The 24,002-nt window shown below is 51.7% G+C and overlaps 1 protein-coding gene across 4 annotated transcripts in view; it reads right to left on the bottom strand.

Annotated features, from left to right (window-relative positions):
- The window catches only part of DOCK1 (dedicator of cytokinesis 1), a 413,576-nt gene that overhangs the window by 359,784 nt on the left and 29,790 nt on the right, over positions 1-24,002 (bottom strand). For all 4 annotated transcript variants that reach the window (XM_039835995.1, XM_039835996.1, XM_039835998.1 and 1 more), the window contains exons 2-6: positions 13,437-13,520; positions 8,743-8,783; positions 6,524-6,579; positions 2,851-2,947; positions 245-393 (exon numbers count right to left, since the gene is read on the bottom strand). In XM_039835995.1, coding sequence (XP_039691929.1) covers positions 245-393; positions 2,851-2,947; positions 6,524-6,579; positions 8,743-8,783; positions 13,437-13,520 — 427 coding nt within the window. The remainder of the gene's footprint in view (positions 1-244; positions 394-2,850; positions 2,948-6,523; positions 6,580-8,742; positions 8,784-13,436; positions 13,521-24,002) is intronic.

Raw genomic sequence — 24,002 nt, forward strand, 5'->3', positions numbered from 1 at the left:
TGAAAATGACAGACTTCCTGGCTTCTTAAAGACAGGAATAGGTTTCAACAATGACTCAGAAAATACCTATCGTCAGGATGCAACAGAAAATACCTCACTCTTTTTAAAAATAAAGACCATGCCATTATTTTAATGTTAGAAATTTTGTTTTATGATAAAATATGATTTCAGTCTCCTCCAGGCTTACGCTGATGTTATTACAGTGGATAATTCAAGCATGAAGTCATCCTTCAAATAAACAAACCTGTTTCCATAATCAATTTTGGCAGTGACCTTCTTCTTCAGCTCTTTGAGCTCATCTTGTGGCAGGGTTCCAGAAAGAATCTGCGATCGCCACTCGATAAGGTCGTAGATCATGTGTCGCACAGTTCGAAACATCTCCCTATTATCTTGCTATGTGGGGGGAGATAAAATAGCACTATGAGTGTTTGATCCAATACACATGCAGGATATGATTTACACGATAGGATGCAATTTACGTCAAAGTAAGAGATGTTTTTAGCATGGAGCTGGAACATGGTATATGGAATCTGATTCCTATCAGACACTAAGAATTCAAAGGATAAAAAGTAACCATGCTCAATCCTCAATATTCCATCCAACACTGCATACCATGGGCCAGTGATCAAGAGTCTGACCAGAGCAGGATGTGGACTGAGAGCCGCACGGGCAGCCCATGAGCTTCTGGTATCCGGGCTACGAATGGGCAAACGCTCCCTCAGGACAGTCCCCCAGGATCGGTCTGAGCCTAAGGAGCTCACTTACCGGGTGTTACAATCCCCTGGGCACACTGACCCACTGAACCCCAAGACCTCACTGTCACGGAGCTAGAGAGGACATGGCACCGGCCCCCTGGAGCACTGTGTGTGGCACACTCAGCCAAACCTGAGTCCACAAGCTCTCGGGTGCGTTTATGCCAAAAGGAAAATGCAAATGAGACACAAAGTTCACACCTGTGTCACTCTGTACGCATTTCAAGCAACGGTACAAAGCAATGGGCTTGCAACTAACTGCAAGAGCTAATAACGAGGAATTATCCAGAGAGAAATGAGCCCAGTGCTTCTTTCCGTGAAAAGAAATCCAGGTGAAAGCTAACATGATACAATCCTAAAAATCATGGTCCCTCTAAAAAATTAATGTGGTCACTGTCACGTTTTAAAATACCATTTCTCTTTTTCGGTGACCAGAGGGAGAGGGGAGGGCGGTTGGTAGAAAAGGGGAAAGGGGTCAAATACATGGTGACGGAAGGAGATTCAACTTTAGATGGTGAGCACACCATGCAATATACATGCTATGCATGACTGAATCATATACTTGAAACCTATATAATTTTATTAATCAGTGTCACCCCCAATAGATTTAATTACGAAATAAAATGTCTCTCCTACATATCTGAAACTCTCACCCCACTACTGATAGTATCTGAGCTTTTTTCTAGGAATTTCTGAGGTCCCTACCACTCGTCACAGCTGTCACTTAGCAGCCTAACAGGCTATCCTATATCCCACGAACTCTTTATAGCATTAAGCTAATTTTCATTTTTAATTGAAAACTAAATGGTCGAAACTTATGGTTTAACTGGAAAATTGCTTCCCTCTTAAGAATTCCCCTTGTTCATTTTTCTGAGGTCTTGTCAAATATCTAAATCCTGAATATTTTGCTAACTTGTTACAACCACACAGCAGTGCAAAAAAAAAAAAGTATAAAAGTATCATAAGCACTTTTCTTTGGCTTTGGACAAATCCAACAACGTAAGTTCCTCAAAGGCAAATAAATATACATTTTTTAAAAGGAAATGACGCTCCTTAGAAATGCCCGCGTCAGGGCTGCACAGCTAACCCAGGTCTGCAGCGTATCGGTTGGTCTCGACTCCTGTTTGCTTTGCTGCCATATTTCTGTTCAAAAATTGCTAAGTCGAACACGCAATAGCGACGTCAAAATTGCTCAGATTTACACAAAGCATTCACAGCTAGCCTTACGCTTTTAGGTTTTGGAGAACGTTTGATGAACAATTACTGAAACTGCTTATCACTGTGCATTTATACGAAACCACTGTATAATCAAAAACGAGCCTGCCGAGAGAGCAGCTGTGGGACTTTAAAAAGTGTCCTGCGTCCCCGAGAATCGGACGCGCCGACTTCCCGGCACGGCCCCCCATTTGCACCAACGGCAGCAGCGTGTGAGAAATCGACACTTCAGCTAGAACCACAGGCTGACAAAGGGAACCTTCGCAAATATAAGTGTATGTGCAAAAAAAAAAAATGCCCCGAAGGAATGAATACGAAGCGGAAGCCGTCACAGCCCCAACTTCTCTGTGTTAATTAGATTTCTTGCCCAGTCGTGAGCAATAAGGAGAATGGAAAACTGTGCCCCACGCCAGGACGTAAGCTACTACCCCACCTCTGGGACAAACACGCCTCTCAACTGATAAGAGGCATCATCTACAGGCAGACAATGGCATAAGCACCTATACAGTTTAAGAGCAGGTTTTTGTTTTCCTGGTCAGTATATAAACTTCGAGGGTATATCAACGCAGATCAAGCAATCATGTCTTCAAAAGCCCTAATGCAGCCCAGTTGCCTTTCCAACACGAGGAAGGTGACACCCATGACCCGGTCCTTTACGGCCACTTTATCACAGTGAGCAGGGCTGCACCCTGACCCGGAGCAGGTCAAAGGGCACGTGGTCCCCCAGGGTGAGAACTTCGAGTCATGGTGCATTCTTTGCTCCTTCTGGGTATCGCCTGGTCCCAGAAGGTCTGCTTTTGGGGTCCCCAGGGAAAAGCATCCCGATGGTACACGGAAGGCCCAGCAAGGCCATCCTCTGTGTCAAGCTCCATCCCATCCTCACCACGTAGAGCTGCCTCCAGATGATGGACCACTCTCGGAGCGTGGTGGTGACTTCCTGGATGAGCGGGAGGTCGCCCGGGATGACCGTCTCATGTTGCCTGGGAGTGAAGGAGGAAAGGACAGCTGAGTTCATGCTTCCTTAATTTCTGCGAGCTGTACCTGTAATTCCAAACCTAGGCCATAGAGTTAAACATTTAAACAAAAGGAGAGAAAATACACAAATGAGACTGTATAAACACATGTGGATACATTCATCTTTAAGCGTGACAAGGAATATCTGGGCAGAGCCTGAGAGTGTTCGTCCGTTGCCCTGCATGGAAGCTGCCCGCCTCCGACGGCAAGCTAAGAGGAAGAAGGTAGATGATGCCCCAGGAACGTCTTCAGAACATCGAGGCCCGGGAAAGGACGTTCATAATATGTGTCCCTGTCGATCTCATACATGCCACAAATTACAACGATCCGTGTGGCATTAAAATGCAGGTTCGGGTTAAGATGATTTTTACATTTCCATCCTGCATGAAGCTCCTGACATGGTAACGCATGCAGCGAGGGCACAGCTATCAAACGGGTTCTCTTCTTGATCCCAAAACCCAATTACCCTTCCTCTTTTTTCTCTACCCCAACGGGTCAGCCTCTGACTCGTTCTTACCTCGTTATCTAGGCGAACATTGTTGTTGTTGTTTAATTAAATCAACTGCTCTTTTCCAGCCACATGCTCTGGGTCGGGCATTGTACTACACGGGACACATAATCCTTGGGACTGCAGAAGAGTTTAAATCTGTGGCTTGTGAAGTTAGGCCACCTGGCCCCAGAGGTCCTGAACACACAAGACTCGGACCAGCATGGAACATTCAAGGACGTTGAAACAGGTCGCACCTATACTTCTGACTGGTGCAGGCCCGGAACTGTGGGCTGGAACTTGACTTTAGCTCACAATTGGGGTTCAGGGCTCCAATGACTTAGTGATGATGGGGGGGCGCCCAAAGGAAGACACAGTGGAGCTCCTGACTGAACATCAGTCTCTGTGGAGAGGTCCGGCCACATGCTCCAGCTGGAGCAGCAGAGACCAGATGTCTGAGGGAGGGGTGCATACGAGACTTCCCCCAAACCCCAACAAAATCGCTTTCAGGAATTAACCTTTGATAGGACATATTGGTGTCTACTATGAAACATGACTGTTACAACAGCCTGCAAGTCTCGTCACCAAGTTTCCCAGTACGGACGCTGATGACAGTGTGGCTCACTGCACCACACCATCCTTACAGAGCGGGCAGGGTCCCTGTCCAGCCACAGCGTGAGTGCACACGCCAGCACCTGCTGTTTTCACCATACAGACCCTGAGTTTCCTGCTGAGTTCCTCGGCCTCCTCCCACTGGCTGCCGGAAGCCTGGCGCTCAATGAGCCGCCCCCCTACACCACCACCGCCTCCGCGGACGGCCTCCCTGTGCGTGCCGTGTCCTGTCCTCAGCTCTGCATCCTTCTCGCCGGCTCCCTTTCAACAGGTCTGATCTCTCCTTTGGACCAACGTATCGGCTGGCTCTCACGTATTTGATGTGGCTATGTCATTTTATCCCTGTAACCGCCTTGTTACCTGCCGGGGGTCCGCGATATACAAACCCAACAGTGCCAGACGCACAGGGCCATCGATAAGACCGCGTGGAAGAACATCGTGCGGGGTGTGAGGGGGGTGCATGGGACGCAGCGCCTGGCCACAGTGGCCATTCGTGTCAGCTACGTAGCTCTGTGCGATGGAACCAGACCTCGAGGGACAAGTCAGGGCTGGAGGTCTGGACCCGAGCATCGCCCAGAGGAAAACTGCTGGAGGTGTGAGAACAGAGGCCGCCGCAAAGGCAGGGGTGACGAGGGGCTAGGAGAGGCCGAGGACAGCACCCTGAGACCAGCGGGCACCGGGCAAGCAGGGGAAGGCAGCGGCAGAGACAGCGCCAGAAAACGCCACGGTAAACAAGGAGCTTTGGTGACGTGGACGGCGCAGTGTCCGATGCTGCAGGAAAGCTCCAGGAGAGAACCGAGAAGACACTTTAAGTCTGGCATTCAGAAGGCCCCGGTGACCATGTTGGTATGGGGGAGGGGACAAATGGAAACTGCCTTGGTTCTGGGGGAAGAGGCACAGGATCGGGGGCAGCGTCATTTAGTAAGGATTCGGGATGTCTGAGAGCGCAGGGAAGCCAGCGCACAGAGAGGGGAGACGAGCCTGCGAGAGGGAGGGGATAATGAGCTTGGACAGCGAGGAGGCAGGCAGGGGCCGGACCAAAGCATGGCCTGCACTGGAGAGGAGGAAGGACCAGGAGCAGGAGGCGAGGTGCACGGAGGAAAAGACCGAGAGCCCCTGTCAGGTGTGAGGGCAGAAGGCTCTCCGCAAGGGCTCGGGCGAGCGAGGGCGGGGCAGGTGCGTCTGGGCGGGAGCAGCAGAGGGGAGACCATCAGGGCCACGGGGAACAAGCACAGCACCCCAGAAGCTTCAGCAAGGAAGCTGCTTCTAAGTCGTTTGCTCCCCCAGGGCTCCATCCTGGCTCGTACTGGGCCATCTTACACTAGACCCGGTGACGGGAACAGAGTGTCTCTGTCAGTGCCCATCAGCATGTCTGCCTGGCCAGGGGTGATTCAATTGATGGAGAATCAAGAGTCTCTTGGTCACTTTACTCTTATGCTTCATCATTAGATGCTACATATATTCATTTGTATTGACCGGAGTGTTTTTTTAAAAAAAATCAATCATATGCAATCTGACTTCTACACTGATTCTGATAGAGATGGATATAAAATACACCGAATGTAAACTCGATTCAATGATTTCTGCGACAGGGCGAGAGTTGCAAAACTTTCCTATTTTTCTTCCCTCTGAAACTCTACATACAAAACATTTTATCTGTAGAAAAAAATGCCACATTCCCGGCCATCACCAATCACACCTCTAAGTCATTTTCTTCGTTTTAATGACGTGTCATGAAACTACAGAACCCGAGCTAGTCCTCTCCATACGTGAAAAGCACAGTGTTTGGAAAGGCAATTTTGTAATCAGCCGAAGAGATGCCATTATGCAGTAATCATATGATTAGTAATTTTATAATTTGCATATTTAACTGAGTGTGAAGATGTAGCAGAGACAAACAAGGAAAACATGTTAATGCTCCTTCTCTCCAGTTCACACCTGGCTATTCGTTTGCCATTCCTGCCTGATGGGCTCCTGTTCTGCACGTTTACTTTTAATGGATCTTATACATCACTTTTATGACCTCTAAGGAACACACATCACAATTAGACAAGATGCAAATTTTACATGTCCCAATTTAACAACTGTTGCGGCACCCTAAACTCCACTGATATCGAAGCCTGCGAAACCTTCCGGAAAAACGGAGCCGGAGCTGGGGGGCTGGGCAGGCTCCGCCTCGCGGGGTAGCTCGCCAAGGATACTGGATGCTTTCCAGAATCAACATCGGGTCCAAGGACAAGGACCGCAGTTACGGCGCTGACCTCAGCCTCTTTAGAGCCGTGCCGCATACAGCTAAAATCAGAAGTCCCCTTTCCCTCCCCACATTCCTGCCACATCGTGGTCAGTCACACCCACTCGTCGACCCCGCCATAATAGCATGGAAGGGCCGCAGGGCCAGATGCCACCACTGCATCCGTCATTCGAACGTCGAGACCAGACTCACCCCTTTCCTTCGACTGTCGCTTCTTTAAGGTGAATATATGAAGCAGGAAATATGCCCTTTGGGGGAGAAAAAGAGACAGTAGTTTGTATTATCAATATGAATACTGATTGCCAATCAAACAACTGTCCCCGAAAAGGTTGGCAGGGGAGGGGGGAGCCCGCCGGGGGGTAGGGGTGACCGGGTCACTATCGATTCTGCAAGTCTCATGCTAAGTGTCACATACAGCATATCAAAGGAAACGAAGTGCAGAAGACAGGAGCCCAGTCGACCTGGGTTCCAAAGCGGCCGCTGGCTTCTTTAAAGGAAGCAGAAGCCATCTGCTAGCAAAGGAAAGCCCCACAGGACTGTCCTGTGTCTTCCCCATAGGTCCCGCCTCATCCTTTACTGTTGACCTGAAACAGGATGGCTTCTGACGGTTCCTCCTGTCAAAATGCTGCTACTGTTCTCAAAGGTTCGTTTACGTCGTTGATCATCACGTACAGACTGACTACTTAACTGACTTCTCATCAGTCTCCAAACAGGGGGCGTCTGATAAAATACAGAAACGGGCGAATCACGCCCGACCTGCACAACCCTGGAGGGGCGGGTCACTTTACGTTAGCGCAGTGCAGTGTGCACGTGGGCCCGACTGACCAGTGCCCGGGAGGCGGGCTGTCAAGACGGTCGGCGTTGGGCACAGCCCAGGAAGTGCCGGGAGCTTTACCCAGAGCGTCGGCCCTGCCTCCGGAGCCAGCAAACACCTCCCTGAGCGGAGCGAAGCGGGCGAAGGCACCTGCAGGGCAGGCGGCAGGGCGGCGAGGCCGGGGCCGAGTCAGTGCACGCAGCAGAAACCCCATCGGCGGCTCCGCGGCTTCAAGGCACCTGCCGTGCGAACAGGAGCCTTGACGGGCTTTCTCTGGGACCTGGCCCCCAAGGATTTAGGCGGGCCATCCAGAAGCCACAACTACTTATCACGCTTGGGAAGGGCCGGGGCACCACTGACTCATGCTCCTCCTGTCCAGGAGTGTGGCCAAGTGTCACGTATAGAAGAATCGTCACGGAGAAGGAAGGAGAGGGGCAGAAATACAGAGGCTGAGCAACACACAGGACGGTCCCTGGTGGTCCCTGATCCTAATCTCTTCACTGATAAAGTCCTCAACTGCGGCTTTCTCAGATGAAACCCAGGGGTGCGTAGGCAGGAAGGCGTCTTCATTACAGAGGGGCGATCGATGCGAAACAGAGCTCGCCCTGGAGAAATCTGTTCCACCAGCCAGCTGGGCGGAATCCACCTTATTCAAACCCCAGGCTCCAGGTCCCTGGATGGGCAGAGACTCGTGGCCCAGCCTGAGCCTGGCGGATTGGGGAGTGGGAGGTCCCGGCTAGAGCCACTGACTGTAGAAGCCTTAGTTACAGGCTCAGGACCACGAGAGGGATCCAGGCCAACAGGGAGATAATGAGAGGCAAGGCTGAGAAACAGAAGGAAAATGAACCATCTGTCCAGCATAATTAGATATTAGGACGAATAAGTTAACGTGACGGTCTAACCACAGCTTAGAATGGACACGACTTCAAAATCATAAAATGAGACAGTAAAGCCCTAATTAGGTTTTGTGGAGCTAAGAACGGAGAAAGCCACAGCAGAGCCGTGCATGGGAGTGGCCACCACAAGCACCGAGGAGTAAGTACATGTCTCGGCTTCGGAAATTCAAACAACCAGGCCGGCGAGCTGCCCGGGAGAGCAGAACCTCCCTCCTCTGCAGGCTGCGTGAGTGGCGTAGAAACAGTCCTAAGCGAGAGGGAACGAAGCTCGCGTGAGCTTTGCAAAGCTGTTCATTTTCACCGAGGATAATCTAAAAGTGAAAACCACGAGCAGGCTTTTGGGTTTTTTTTGTTGTTTTCTAAAGTCATTACACCCAGATCATTCTTCTACACAGCCCGTGCTTAAACAGGATGCAAAATCCCACCCGAGAAAGGAGAGGACTCGCCGTCCATGACCACTGGCCCACACCGTGTCACAGACCGCATTTCGCTCCTGGAAACGAGCTGCAAGTTCTACGTGCACGTGTCGCTGAGGATCCAGCAATTCGGGGCGGTCTGCATTTTGGCCCATATCTTGTTTAAATTCAGAGAGGGAGATGTAAAAGGAAAACTCGCAGACACCAATGAGTGAGAACTGAGTCCCTCTCACGTGGTGGTTTATGAGGGGACAGGCACTGGATTCAACGCAAGGCATGACTCACCTTCTTAGACTTTTTCCGTAAGGTGTAGCCTCTGTACCACCCTAAACAAAGACAAAGGGGAGACGGTTAGCACGAAGACGCCAGGTCCTCCCAACACTTCTCCGTGCTGTAAACGCTGTTCCGCTGAACCTGGCAAGTCTGTGACCAAATTCGACATCTTAACGCTCCAGAGACGCACGTGGGGTTTTGTAGAGAGCAACTCAAAACCGTGCTCGAGGCCTGGTCGGCGGGCAGCCTGACCGAAGACCCCAGCCTCACCCCGCCTGCCGCACGCAGCCCCGAAGGCATCCGTGCGAAGCTGAGCAGCACATCCCGACAGGGAGAACGGCCTTTGACCACTCGTTCCTGCGTAGGCGCCTTGAGCATGCGTCTTCCCATCTCTTCTGCTGTCTGATTTGGATTGAGATCACTGCCAAGTGCAAACACCAGCATCCTCAGATGATCAGGAGCTGCCCGGTCACAGAGACCCTACTGAGAGCGAAGGCCCGACCTCCTCCACACAGAGGAGCCTGGCCTTGGAGCCGCCCCAGCTCACGACAAGCGTCTGTGGCGAGGGTACAGCCTGGGCAGGAAACGGCAGCCCAGGAACAGGGCCCACCTCCCGCGGGGTCCGGCCCAGGCCCAAGTTCACATTCCCTCCGTGTGGGAGGGGAAGGCAGCAGCGGGAGAAGACGCAGGTGCTAGAACTGTCAGCACGAGTTACGTGAATGGAAGGGTCCCTTCTGTGACAGAGGAGACTGTCCCCGCCCCGGCACCTCCGCTCAGGCCGAGAGCAGAAACTCTCCCTGCAAACACCATGGGTCCACGGCCCGTCACCGGCCTCCCAACAGCCCCAACACAGCAAGACGTCCGTGGACGTTTCCTTATCATGAACGTTACAAAGTCCCTCTGAGCCACCTCGAGCATGGGCAAATGCTGCTGCAATGGCGGCTTCCCGCTTGAAAGAGGGATCGTTTCCACAGCCAGAGGCGGTGAGCGCCAGAACACGATGGCCTCGAAACGAGCCAATCCTCAAGGGATCGCTAAACAGATGCTTCCTAAGCACTCGGAAGCTGCGGATGGCCAGGCGCCTTGCAAAGGGCGAGCGAAGACCGAGGGCGGGCCCACCGAACCCGCTTCCGTCCCGACGAGAGGCCGTGCAGGCCGCTCAGGGGCAGGTACGAGACACCCGGACTTCCGCTGCGAGTCGGGGTCCACTGCGGCGGTCCCCACGAGCCCGCCCACACTCGGCGCCCACGTGGGCGGTGTTCGCGGTGACGTGGAGGGGGCGGGGAGGCCGATGTGGTCACTCTAAGCTACATCTGTCCAGCGTGAAGGCTTGTCCTCGGTCCTGCCATCCTGTCCCTCCTGCATTCTCAGTTTTAATGTGCCCTCCCCCTTCTGAAACCAATGAGGGACTCGGGTCCTAGAACAGATAAGGAAACACTACAAAGTGACGCACACAAAAGACAGAAACTGAGGAAAATGTAAGGAGAGTTTATAAACAATACGTAGCGGAAGAAACTCAAAAGCCTCAGGCATGCATGGAGATACCCCACGTTCACAATAACCTGAGAAATGAAAACTTCATGCGCAATGTTACAAACATTAGACTGCCGGAGGCCGTGACAGCACAGTCCCCCCGGGCACTGTGCGGGGGGCTGTGGCAATCAGTGTGGGAGCAGCTGTCCCTACATATTGAATGTCTATATCCCCACACCCCGAGACCAGCCACCGCCCGCCTGGGAATGCACCCTAAGGACGTCAGCACACCCATCCGCGCTCATGCGACAGACACAGGACGCCGTGGCAGCGCGATGCTGGGTGGCGGGAAGCGGGGGCAGGGGGAACACCCACAGCTGGGGGTTGGGGGGCAGTGTGCACAAAGCAGGGACAGTCACGGGCTAAGCAGATGCAGGCAGGAGTGCGCCTGACAACACAGCACCGAGTGACAAGTCAGAAACAATGAAACGGAAGGCACGACCACACTGACTCTCAGGGAAAATACAGGCTCGCCAGCCTGCGAAAGAACGGGGCAAACGAGGAGCCCGCGGCGGAGCAGCCGGAGGGCTGTCCACGAGAAGCGGGAGGAGAAAGCGGGCTCCTCTTCTCCTTCACGGTACGGTAGCAGGTGGCAGTTTCTTTTCTGATGGCCTTCCTAAGCAAAAGGAAAACCCTAGGTTTCCTCCCCAAGGCTTTCTGCATGCTCTATTCCTTCAACCAGCCGAGCCCCCGCGCTGTGTGCCAGAGACCACCCCAGACAGAGCAAATCTAGAAACGGATGGGACCCAATTTCTGCCCTCCAAGAGCTCACGATCTGGAAGACTCCCTAAGACAAGCGGGGGGCAAACCACAAGCCATGCTGCAGGTCAGAGACTGTGGCTTAACAAAAAGAATAAGCGACTCATGCTTGAGCGAAACCTGTAGCCACCCTCAGAACAGCATTCCCCGGAGATCCTTATGGAATGAGTACATCCTTGGCCGCTAGAGAGTCCACTAATAAACAACCGTGACCTCAGGCCACCTCTGTCTGCTGGACCCTGGACACTGCATAAAGGCAGGGGCGTGCCCCCACTGGCCCCTCGAAGCTCTTTCCTTCTTCACGGTGACTGGTCAACTTCCTGTTCCTTGTTCTATGCTCCAAGCCTTGGGGAGTCTGGGAGAGAGGAACTAACCACAACTTGAAGGTAAATATATTGTTTGAACCGTAATACAAAGAATGAGTCCCTAGAAATTATATTCTCTGGAGCAATCGCAATAATATCCTGAAAAGGATCACACAGAAAAGGAAAATCAAATTTGACAAAGAGAAATAAATGTTCTTCGAGGAAAAGGGAGGAGAGAGGAGAAACAAGAAGAAACGGTGAAACTAACAGAAATCAAGAGGGAAGAGGAGAAAAACCATCATTCCACATACATCTGCTGTTAATAAAATCGCCAGGTTCTCGAAGACCAAGTACTTCCCCGGATGCCTTTCTCTGACCAAGTTCTGATTCAAAGCGAAAGACAATTTCTAAATAAGGGGAATTCATCCACATTCAAGGGTCTTTACAAAGACTGGGGTACTTCAACGGAACTTTGGAGAGCCGACTGGCCCAGCTAATAAACAATGCCGAAGGGTCCTTTCTCATGACACCGGCCAAAAGGTCAAAGGCCCGCTATCCAGCTTATTTTTAAGTTAAATGTGTAACAGGAATCGCTGACTTGCCTCAGGATCCCACTGCTTTAAAGACATTCTTCTTAAGAAGTGCAGGCCAAGAAGCTGCAGCCCGACACACCCAGTCTGCACAGGAAATTGCCATCTATTCAGGAATGACGTCATCGCCCGGGGTTTATTAACCAGGATCTCGGCTTCACCGGACCCGGACCCGGACCCGGGGGCAAAAATAGAAAAGATGCAAGAGCGTTTTCCCTTCAGATCGGAAGGGTGTCTGAGATGAGAGGTTTGATCTCCAACCCCCACTTAATTTCTCTGTTTCCTCTCAGCCACTGGCCATGCACACTGGGAACGGTTGAGGCAACGCGACCATCGGCTGTAGAGTCTGGGAACGAGCAGGAGGCGCCCATCGCAACCGCTCATCCTCTGAAGGACCGGCTGGTCCTCGCCGCGTGCCTCCGCTTCCAGGCGCTCCGCCCGAACGCCCCCCTTCTTCTCCCAGTGGGACCTTTGTAGGACAAAGGCGCAACTGGAAGGGACTTCTGAGTCAGCGTGCGCCGCGTGGAGAAGCAAAGGGCGAGGGCGCGGGTGTCTTCGTGGGCGCAGCCCTCGCCGGCGTCCCCAGGAACGCGGGAGCGAGTGGCCGCCTGCCCAGCGCACGGCAGCTGAGCGTGGCCTCCCTGCCGTGCAGAGGGGACGTCGAAGACCGAGCGTGACGTTCCACGTGTTGGTGTCGGCCATTGCAGGGTGTCTGCGACGCCTCTCCCACCCCCGCCCCCACCCCCGCCTGGAAGGGGCTGGCGAAAGACAATCCACGGTAATTCTGCTGTTGAGATTATCGACTTTTAACTCGCTGTCTTTATTCTTGTGCAAAATGAAAGGCGGGCCCGTCCACATCGTCTGCAAAAACACTGAATACGGAAAACCGCTGTCTGAAAAACCACGGTCACGGCAGTATGCATATTGGACAATTATGACCACGGCCCACATAGCTGTGACAGTCTCTGCTCACTCCTAGGAAACTGGGGTCACAGATTTAAAAAGAAAGAAAATGTGAAAATAACCATTTTCATTCCTCTGAGACGTTATTAACAAACCTAAATGTGAGCATCGAAAGGCTCACCATTCCCATCAAACGCCTCAAAACAAGGACTTAAACACGAAAATATCTTAAATAGGTTTTTTAAATGGTTTTTTCCAGTGGTCAGTTATTGAGAGTCAGGATTTACAGACATTTGCAAAATAAGAACCAATGAGGTTTGTTTGTTTGTTTGTTTTAAATAAAAACAGCTTTTTCAACAGAAAACTTCAGAGATTAAAAACAGGAATTTTTAGTTTTCACTTCATCTTAATAAAGCATTTTAAATAATGAGTAGCCTCGCTGCTACCCTCTCCTGAGCTGGCATCCAGCAGGCAAGAACACCTGTCACGTGAGAAAGGCACGTGAGTAAGGCACGTGAGTACGCATGCTCTCTCAGTAGGGCAATGCTTCGTCCACTGGGCACCGAGAAAGTGTGCTGACTGCCCCAAACCAGAAGACACCAAAATGTATACATACCTTCGTATGTTTCCAAGATGTGCACAGTGTCTCCTATTTGCAAAGAAAGTTCATCCACTCCCCTGGCATCATAGTTATAAAAAGCTGTAAAGAAGAAAAAGAAGGTAAGAGATATTAGCAGAGGTAGAAGTCACAATGCTGAATTATTCCTGCTTGTTTTTCACGTCAAAATACATTCGGTCTTTGCCTGGATCATCCTCTGATACCCACAAAAACTGCCTTTTCTTTCAAGAGACAAATATAAAGGGTCATCATTTAAGTGCTAGAAATTCATAACTATTCACAATACATGGCAAAATATGTATGCTGTAAAATCTGCCTGTTTAACCATTTTTAAGTATACAATTTAGTGGCATTACTGACAATCACAATGTTGTGCTACCATCCACTATCAGTTTGCAAAGCTTTTTCGTCACCCTGACAGAAACCATACCCATGAGGCAGTAACTCCCAATTCCCCCTCCCCCAGCCCAAGAACCCAAACCTCCTGTCTGTCTCTCTGAGTTGAACTGCTCCAGCTACCTCACATAAATGGAACCCTACAGTATTGTCTTTCCGTGGCTGGCTTCTTTCCCTGAGCACGTTTTCAAGGTTTGTGCGTACTGTAACACATATCGGGACTTCATTCTTTTTATGGCTGAATCATGTTTTTACAATACGGGGAAAAGTGAGGATACTGTTAACATTTTAATTATCACTTCATATACTATCTTATACTTCCATTAATAGATTTTTTCCACTAGATGACTTTTTCCTATGAATCATTTACACGTGGACTGAATACTCTTCAGAAATCAAATTGATAAAAAAAAAAAAACCATATACCCAATGTTGATATTAAGCCAAAAAGCTATGTTACAATCAAATGGGCAAAAAATATGTCCAACATTAAGAAGTCCTTAAAACCGGCACTGATTGACAAATCTCTGAAATCCCAAATCTTTATCCTGACATCAAACAGTTCCTATTCCAGATAAGCACCTAAAAAAGTCAGACCCTTAAATCCAGACCTCACTTGTGCCCAAGCATTATGGGATAAAGGCCACTATCAGTGGGGAAAAACAGGAGGTTAGAAAGTATTCGAGAGTCGAGAATCATTCGATGAGCCCACGCTCGTCTATAAACCGCAGGGAGAGAATCACATGGGTTCTTCCTAAAACGATGTCCCACTGGGAAAAGTCACCTCCAACCCCCGATCAATTCGTCACCCATGCTGAACACTCCGCCAGACCAGGCCCCACTTAAGTGACACCTTTACTGTGATCATCTTAAAAACCTGCTTGATCACAGCACGTGCAAACTCCCCGAGCAAGCACAGCGGACCTGCCACCGCCTGACCCCTCGCCTCCTCCCGACCACGCACTCCTGGTCCCTGCGCCCTCCTCCGCCCTGGAAGGAAAAAGCTGGACCCTCCTGCTCATTCTCCCCTCACCAACCAGGTCTTCCCACGGGTGCCCCATCTTCTGGGAAGTCAGGTCTGTGTACACTTGTCGGCTCTCTCAACCCCGTCCCCAAACACCCCCGCAGTAACCGAGCCACCCGCAGCCGTGACAGCGTTCTAGATTCCCAGGCCCATGCAGCCTTCTTCGTTTTCACGTTCATGGTCAAAATGCAGGGTAACTAAGACCTCTACCCATGAAGAGATGGGTGACCTCCAGCCAATGACCTCCCCCCACAGCTTCAGCTTCCTGTCTGTAGAATAAGCATATTGATACCTACACCTCTTGGACTCTGTGCATTTTGTGTCTTAAAGAAAATAATGTTGACAGATTTGGCTATTTGGTACAACGGGGTCCCGCGGTAAATACTCGGTAAATGATAAAAGCTCTTACTGTGGTTGGGAGCACTTGTTTTTGCTGCAATAAACACTGCTGTCGATACCAGAATACTTTTTAAAAAGCTAGAGCAAGACCACTATCACATGTCACAAAAATCCTAAAATATCAAAAGTCATGTATCAGTGGACAATTTCATTTTCGCAGGTATTTTCCCTAATTTCCACCAAAATTTATAAAAATTTAATGTCCTCGGCTGATGTAAATGGTTATTAGCAGTTAGCCAGGTTTAGTTGGCATTTTATGGTGAATCTTTAACAAGTAACTGTATTAGGTACAGGAAGCTCGGAGCATAGGTAGCCTCTCCCGACCCGGCATAACCAAACTCCCAAGCCCTTAGGACGATTAATGCATTTATCTCAGTACTTATCAGCATCCCCGCCAGCCTGCCTATTCTGTTACAGATGAGGAAAAAGTAAACACTTCAAAAATAATAAAACTAAAATGAACATGTCCACTATAAATGCACTCAGGCCCACGTGAATCTGCAAGGCACACGTGCAAAGGGCTTTAAGTAGCTGCCACTCCATCTCTGAAGCAGGCAGACAAAAGCAGTTGTGAAAACCTCCGACATGAATATAGGAACTTCAAATTTAACTCTGAAATGAGACTTAAAGAACCCAGATTTCATAGATGAAGGGAAAAAGGGCCCCCGAGGGCCCATGCACATGGCCCCAATGACACAGCAGACCTAGGCCTGCAACAGTGGCCGCCCAGCCCCCAGGCTCCATTCCCCTTAGTCTTCCCGCCTACACAGCCCCGTATTAGAGACGAAATGAAAGACTCGACTATGTGAGATTACTGCACAGGGGAGTGGGAGGGAGAAGGTAAGAGTGGTCGACAAAATAACAGCCCCGCAAATTCATCCACATCCGAATCCCCAGGAGCTGCAAGGATGGCCCCTTAACATGGCAGGTGTGATGAGCTTAAGGCGCTTGGGGTGGGGTGCCAGTCCTAGATTACCCACGTGGGCCCGACGTAATCACAACAGTCCACATCAGAGGGAGACAGGAGCGTCCAAGTCAGACAGAAGATGTGATGACGCCTAATAGAGTCCTCCTCCTCAAATCCAGCTACCGTTTTAACGGCCTGGCTAGAGACGGGTGGCACTGGGCATAAATGTACAGTCTTCTGACTTTCTCGGCCCTGGACTGCAGAGTCCAGTGTAGAAGCCCGTGAAAGTGAGATGGGAAAGGATGCAGAGATGAACCCAGCATGAAGCTTCCTTCCCAGGACGGTGTTTTTTCCTGCTTCTGAAAGAAACAGTAGCAGTTCAGGTACATATGCACCCTGAACCGTTTTTCCCCAAAATTAACACTTTGGTCTGTGCCCACACAGTGTATACGCATCAGAGACGTGAAGAGGGAAAGTCATCACCTCTGCTGAATCTCCTGATCATCCTAAAAACGGCTGTCCAGGGATGTAAGGAAAGAACTGTGGCTCGTAAATCAAAGAGGGAGTTCCATTAGCATCCATATTATTAACAACACTGTGAAGTGTTATTATAATAACACTATGTAATAACTATGCAACGAAGGAAGCTGCAGCTGATGGTGATATAATACTGGGGTACCATGATGACGATGACAGCGATGATGGTGACGATGGTGATGGTAATAATGGTGGTGATGATGGTGATGATGATGGTAGTGATAATAGTGATGGTGGTGATGGTGATGGTGGCAATGATGGCGGTGATGGTGATGATGATGGTAGTGATAATAGTGATGGCAGCGGTGGTGGTGGTGGTAGTAATGGTGATGATGGTGGTGGCACGATGGTGGTGATGGTGATGATGGTGGTGGTAATGATGGTGGCGATGGTGGCGATGGTGGTGGTGATGGTGGTGACAGGTCAATGGTGGTGATGATGGTGGTGGTGGAGATCGGATAAATGATGGCATAGCAATGACGATGGTGATGGTGATGGTAATGGTAATAATGCTTCTGCTGCTGCTGTTGCTGCTGTGATACTGGCTGCCGTTTACTGAGTAGTTCTGTGGGCTCATCAGTGGGCTAAGTGCTTCGCATGTTCACACTAATTTTACCTTGACAACAGCCTATAATGTGGATATAGAATTTTCCCATTTCCCTCACCAGGGTGACAGCAGCTCAGAGTCTGTCCATGTGTCAGCAGCCAGTGGGGGGCAGCACAGAGCTAGAGGCCAGCATCAAGGGCCAGAGAGACAAAGCCCTGCACAGCCCACCTTCCACCCTCGGCCAGAGTAGGTCATCTCCGAGCCTCAGACCGCCCTCCTCACGGCTCCCCTGTGAATCGCAACATCCAGCTTGGAGTCCCCCGACACGCACACAGGCCTGTGCACCCTAAGTCCACAAACGTCTGATGCATCATACCAACACACAGAAGCAGCCAAGCTGGGATGATGCCAGAAATGCAGGGTTGGCTTTACATCCAAAATCCAACCGATATAATTCACCGCATTAACAGAGCAAAGGATAAAAAAAATCATATCATCATCCCAACTGGTGCAGAAAAAAGATTGCATGAGACGTAACTCCTATTTGGGGAAAAATAAAAAAACCTGGATGACTAGTCTGACATTAGGGAAAAAAGCCATGACAGCCCATCAACCCATGTAACAGATGAAAACACCAAGTCCTGCAGAGAGGAGCTGGGACCGGCAGGGAGGCCCTGGGCGTCGGGAGGAGCCCTCGGACTTGGAGCCTCTTCCAGACCGTCTCCACCGCCCACTCTGCCTGGCCCAAGTCTGCACCACCTCTCCCTCAGATGGCAAATAATAGCTGGCTGGTCTCCCAGCTAAATTTATATTAATCGTATAAACTCTTTCTTCTCCCCATCACTGGAGTTACCTTTCTAAGATCTTCCTCTAAAGTCTTATTGTTTCCCTTGGATTTCTGAATAGTGCCTGAATTCTCCAGTGCAGCATTCAAAGGCCTGTGATATGATTTCAACCCATCTTTCCAGTCGCATCTCTCCCCTCGATCCCCCGCTCCTCCCCCCCACCCCAGGCCCACCACAGGCTGTTCTACCTGCTCGGCCAGCCCTTCCTCCCTCCACCTCTGAAGACCCCACTTGTCTGCAATGCCTGCCTTTAATTTCACATCCTTCTCCCGACCCTTACTGAATTTTGACTTTCTCCACCCACTGAACACAGGTACACTCACACCTGAATCGCTCGCTTGCTCCCGACCTTTCCTGTAAACTCTGTGACATCCCACAGCCTCGCAGAGCTGCTCATCTCTCTGTCTGCCTCTTCTTCCAGACTAAACTCCGTGGGGGAAATAAACATCTCTTAATCATTGGATCTCCCACAATAGCTAACACCATGCCTCGCGGGCACTCAATAAGAATTCACTGCAATTAACCAGATCACAAAGCAGTCCTTCTTGCGAGGTCCACAACAGAACAAAAGCCCAAACTGTATCATTTGTTCCTCTTCAAAATGATCTTGCCTGCTACAGATCCGGGAGCCCAAGACCGATTCAATCAATAAGAGCTAGAGACACAGCGTTAGCTCTCCAGGCTCTGCTCTGGTCTCTCCCATGTAATGCGACAATCTGCCACCGTCACTCAAGCTCAAAGTCTCCTAACGCACTTGAGGCATGAGCTCGACCTCACATTACTTCTCGAAATCTGCTCTGCTCAGTTTCTCTATCCTACAGACTGTTCTCTTAAAACATGACTCTTGGATCTCAAGTAGCAATTTAAAAGTTAATTAATTCTTTTAAAAAGTCAATTTGTAAAAAATAATTGCTCTGCTTGTGCTCTCGTTCCCTCTGTCTTGCCTTCAATGGGAAGAAAAAGTGCTCGAAAGCATGCATCTTCTCGGGGCTGGGCAAAGGGCCAGCCATGTCCCTGGGGGTCCGGGCAAGAGCTCTGCCTGCACCCGAGGGGCCTCGTTCTGAAGGGCCGTCCGTCTGCTGTCCTCGGGCTTCGTGAGCCCTACACGTGTTTCTCTCGTCCATGCCAACGACGGGAGGTCCTGAGCCCCTAGCGGCCTCCCGTCTGGTGCAGCGCTGAGCTGGTGCCGGGGCTGGAGAGACGGACCCCGCACAGTGCAGCCCAGGGAGCAAACGCCACCAAAGCCGGGTGCCTAAGGACCCGCCTTTCACACGCTGGGCCCACCCCGGAAATGCAGCTTAGAAAGCATCAGATTATCCGCATCCTTTCTGGGTGTGCGTCCAAAAGAACCGAAAGCGGAGACTCGACCAGACGCTTGTATGTCCACGTTCACGGCGGCCTTATGCACCGTAGCTAAACTGTGGAAGCAACTCACATGTCCGCCGAGGGAAGAATGTGGTCTACGCGAACCACGGACTAGTACTCGGCCTCAAAAAGGAAGGAATTCTGACACGTGCCACCTTGACGATGTTACACTGAGTGAAATTAGCGAGTCACAAAAGGCCAGACACTGCATACGTCCACATAAGTGAGGGACTAGAGTACTCAGATTCACAGCGACAGAGACTAGAGTGGCGACTGCCAAGGGGCTGGGGGAGGGGGGAGGGGGGGGAGGGGAAGGGGGGGAGGGAGGGGAGGGGGGGAGGGAAGGGGGATTAGTGCTTAACCGGCAGAGTTTCAGTGGGAACATGGAAAAGTTTTGGAGGTGGATGGTGCCGATGGCTGCTCAGCAATGTGAATGTGCTTAATGGCACAGAACTGAACACCAAATAATGGTTGAAACGGCAAACTTACGTTATGTCTCTTTTACCGTAATAATGAAAAAGACGCAGTGAGCAAAAGCAAAGGCCTGTAAAGTGAATGAGGAAAGCTCCTCACGGAGTCAGCGTCTCCCCCCACCGTGAGCTGCGAATCCTCCACGGCACCGCGTGCAGCGCCCCGGGCCTGCTCCAGCCCAGAGGGTTCAAACGAGAGGGAGAAGCGACGGGGGTTAGGGGTGATGGGTTGGGGTCAGAGACCATATCTAGTCCTCTCTCTCCATGTGCGTGTGCGTGTGTGTGCGTGCATGTGCGTGCTCTTGTACATGCGTGTGTGCGTGCGTGCGTGTGCGCGTGCGTGCGTGTGCGCACGCACGTGCGTGTTTGACAGAATATCCATCCATCTCTAAAAGGGGCACCATTCTCAAAGTCGCAGAGTGATTTCTGTTGCGTTCCTGTCTCTCAGGAAAGGAGAGATGGTCCCTCTGCCAGCGAAGCCCCCTGTGGCAGGACTGCATGCAACATTTGGACATGAGAACCGAGAAACGCATTGAAATAATTTTTAAATGGAGCAGCGCACAGTAAGATAAAGCAACCATCATCTGCTATTCAATATTTCTTTTTGCCTTTTGGATGGAAACAGGTGGGAGGGATGCTGAAGATAAGAATGTGAAAGAAATACATAAAAGAGCCTTTTATCAAATTCTAATTGAAGTGAGAGACACGACTCAAAAATTATTTTAATACCTTTCTTCAGAATAAAATATCGCTATATGCCTTAGCCACGACTAGCCAGCAACTATCTTATTTTTATCTAGTCCAAAAGGTCACGGCGCCCAAAACATGCCGGTTTCTTAGGAAATACACCGGGTGTGGATGAAGCTGGCTTTATTGCTTTTCCATGGCAGGAAAAATAAGACTCTACCTTTCAACACTTTTGTCTTTCACAAAGTCAGTGCTAGCATAAAGCCGTCCACCTCATTATTGAGAGTCTTTGCAGATCCACCCACAAGTAAGAGAGACTTAACTGACCTGAAAATGATCTATTTTGGCATTTAATCTTGCTCAGCAGCAAAGAGGTGTAGAGCAGAGATGGGGAGAAGATCTAATCTCTTTAATTACTATTCTTCATGGCACAAAGGTTACTGCCATTTAGGACAATCTATGCTAGTGAAATAGCCAGACACTTACCCACCCCCCAGGCCAGGAGGACTTCGCAGTGACCTCGGGACCTGCACAGCTCAGCCCCATGACCAGCTGGAGCAGGGACCCTGCACATCGGCACCACAGACCAGCTAGCCGTGCGGGCGAGAGCCCAGAGCACTCCACAGCAGGGGCCGGCCGTTCCCAGTGGACTCCTGTGAGAACGGGCAGCCAAGGCCACCAGTGTTTGTTTTGGCGCAGGTCTTACCTTCCGGGCTATAAACCTGACCTGGACCTGCACTTCGCCCCACCCCCACCGCTCAGACAGGTCGCACCTAAAAGACACAACGGAAACACGCGGGGGAAGCCGGGGTGAGCCCGGTCCCCACCACGGGGACACAGCAGACGGGAAAAGGAGAGGAGGAACACTGGGCTTCGGCCCGTTTACTCGGGATGCCGAATGGCGAGGTCACGCTTCCTAGTCCCCAGCCCCGCTCACTGGGCTTCAGTGAAAGGCTCTGACTGGTCTCTAACGCAGAGTGTCTAAGGCAGAATACGAAGCCGCTTTCCGTCCTCTCCTCTTGGCAAATCATTCACTCTAATATAAAGGGTGACTAAGAAAGGGAAGGACACAGGGAACATTCGAGTACGATGTGACTTTGTTTTTCCTAATGGCAGAGAAAAATAAATAAATACATATATATACACATACCATACACACACACACACAAAAATTTACAAGTAAAGCTAGCCATCGGTCTGGCGGACGCCTCTGTCACTGAGCAAATGTAGGCAGAGAAATTCCCAGCAACTGAACCAGAGCCCCGCGCAACCCCCCACCCCACGCCGGGCCTCTGGCCAAAAGCTGACTTCTCCCTGGAATGCCCCTCTTCCCCGTCCTGGCCTGGTTCGCCCTCCCGGGTCCATCACCTGCATGAACGCCGCCGGCCCCGTGACCTCTCACCCCACGAGGGAGTTAGGGGTGTGCCCACGCACACTCAGCAGTGCCCTCTGCCCTGACAAAACGCCATCGGAACACTGTCCTTGGCCGGGGGCGCCCATCACGAAACGGGCACCCAGTGCCCGTTCGTCAAGTGGAGCCAAGAGGAGGGCTCCCGCATCCAGCTTCCCACACACAGGCAGCCCTCCCAGACACCGCAGGGCGCTTTGCCCTGCACCTGTCTGCACCTGCCCCGCACCTGTCCCAGCCCTGCATCCGCGCTTAACCACGCCGGCACCCACGGGGACACGAAGGTTGGAGTCAATCGTTCAACAAATCGACAGAGAAATTCGAGGCAGCAAAACTGTTATCTGAACCCTAAGTCCACTGGAGAACCCTGCAGTGTTGTTTATTCACATTGGAAACCGAAGACCAGACAGCGGTCTCAGCTGGCAACTCCTGACACCCGAGTTCTGACGTCTCAGCGGGGAACCGCGTCCTCGAAGGCCCGCAGTACGCCCCGTGATAAAGCCGTCCCACTCGGGCCCGTGGTGCTGGTGACCCTACCCAGGGCACCTGCACACTCGCAGCCCCATTGGCTAAGCCCGCACCCCCGAGGGGTTCTGACGAGCTGGGTGACGCTCAGCTTCTCCTCCTGCGAAACGGGGTGATGAGAGCACAGGCTGCACCTCACAGGCATGGAGGAACAATGCACAGGAAGGCCAGCCTCGAGAATGCGCACAATAAATGTCACCTGACATTTAAAAGGGTCTCAGAGCAAAGTGAGGATCTGCTTCCTCTAGCAGCGATGCGTACGCAGAGCAGAAAGACCAATATCGTGGCATCTTCCCATGGAGCATCTCTGCCGCGCCCCTCCTGCCCTGCCCTCCCCTCCTGAGCCCCACCCCTCTACACGCTGAGCTGGACCAGGTCAGGGTGCAGTCAATTCTGCAAGAGCGAACGAGGGAGATGCTCACGGCGCGCGGCGCGTCCACAGGGGAAGGCCCAGAAACCACTGCCCGAGCCCGAAGGCAGGGCCAGCACGCGGTCCCAGCTCTGGGGCAAACTCTGCCTCCCAGGAACACCCAGGAGGGCTGTGCCAGGGGAAACTGCTCGGCTGTCTGCACACTCCGGGTGCTACCTGCCAACGCGCCATCCCTCTGCCCGGACGTGGCCCACTTGCTCCCAGAGGGGAGAAGCGACACTGGGGGGCATCAGCGTGGCCCCCATGCAGGGCGTGGGGAAAAGGGACATTTCCACAGGGGAAGCCGGGAAATGGAAGAGAGCCCAGCACAGCCTGCGGGAGGGAGCCGAGGTCCCAACCTGGGCAGACCTGGCCCCCGGCCTCGGGTCTGCTTGGTCAGGCACATGGACCAGTTGGACCCAAGGCCTTCCTCCGGCGCTGCTGGTGGAGCTGCCCAGGGTGTGGCATCGGTTCCCGGAGGACCCACAACAAGCCTTCCCTGAGCTGACGGCTGATCCGTCGCCTTCCGTGGACAGGGTGCAGAGATGGGAGGATGCAGTGTGTGTTAGCTGAAGGGGTGCTGGCGGTGGGGCTGCCCGCCCCAGAGCTGGCCACGGGTCTGCTCACCGACACCACGTAATGCAGACACCCAGGCCGGGACACAGACCCGAGACGGGGCAGCACACAAGCCCGCGGGCGCCGGGCGTCTCGGCCGGCCTGCTGGTCCGCCGCTCTCTGCAGGACTTTGCCCAGACCCGGGCCTCCAGGAAGTGCCCCCAAGACCGGACTGTTCACCGAGCCCACACCCGCCCAGACCATCACGCTCTCGAATGCGGTTGGGCACCCACAGAACACCCGGCACCGGTCCCCGGCAGGCTGGCCACACAACCTTCAGAGCCCAGTGCAAATGCAAGTACAAAGTCCCTTGTTCAAAAGTCATTTAAGTTTTCAAGATGACTGGGACGGCTCTTATCCCCCCAAAAAAGAAAACAACAAGTATTGGCACGGATGTGGAAAAACGGAAAGCCTCGAGCACTGGGGCCA

This window comes from Pteropus medius, unplaced genomic scaffold (assembly GCF_902729225.1).
Source record: "Pteropus medius unplaced genomic scaffold, Ma_sr-lr_union100, whole genome shotgun sequence".
NCBI lineage: Eukaryota > Metazoa > Chordata > Mammalia > Chiroptera > Pteropodidae > Pteropus > Pteropus medius.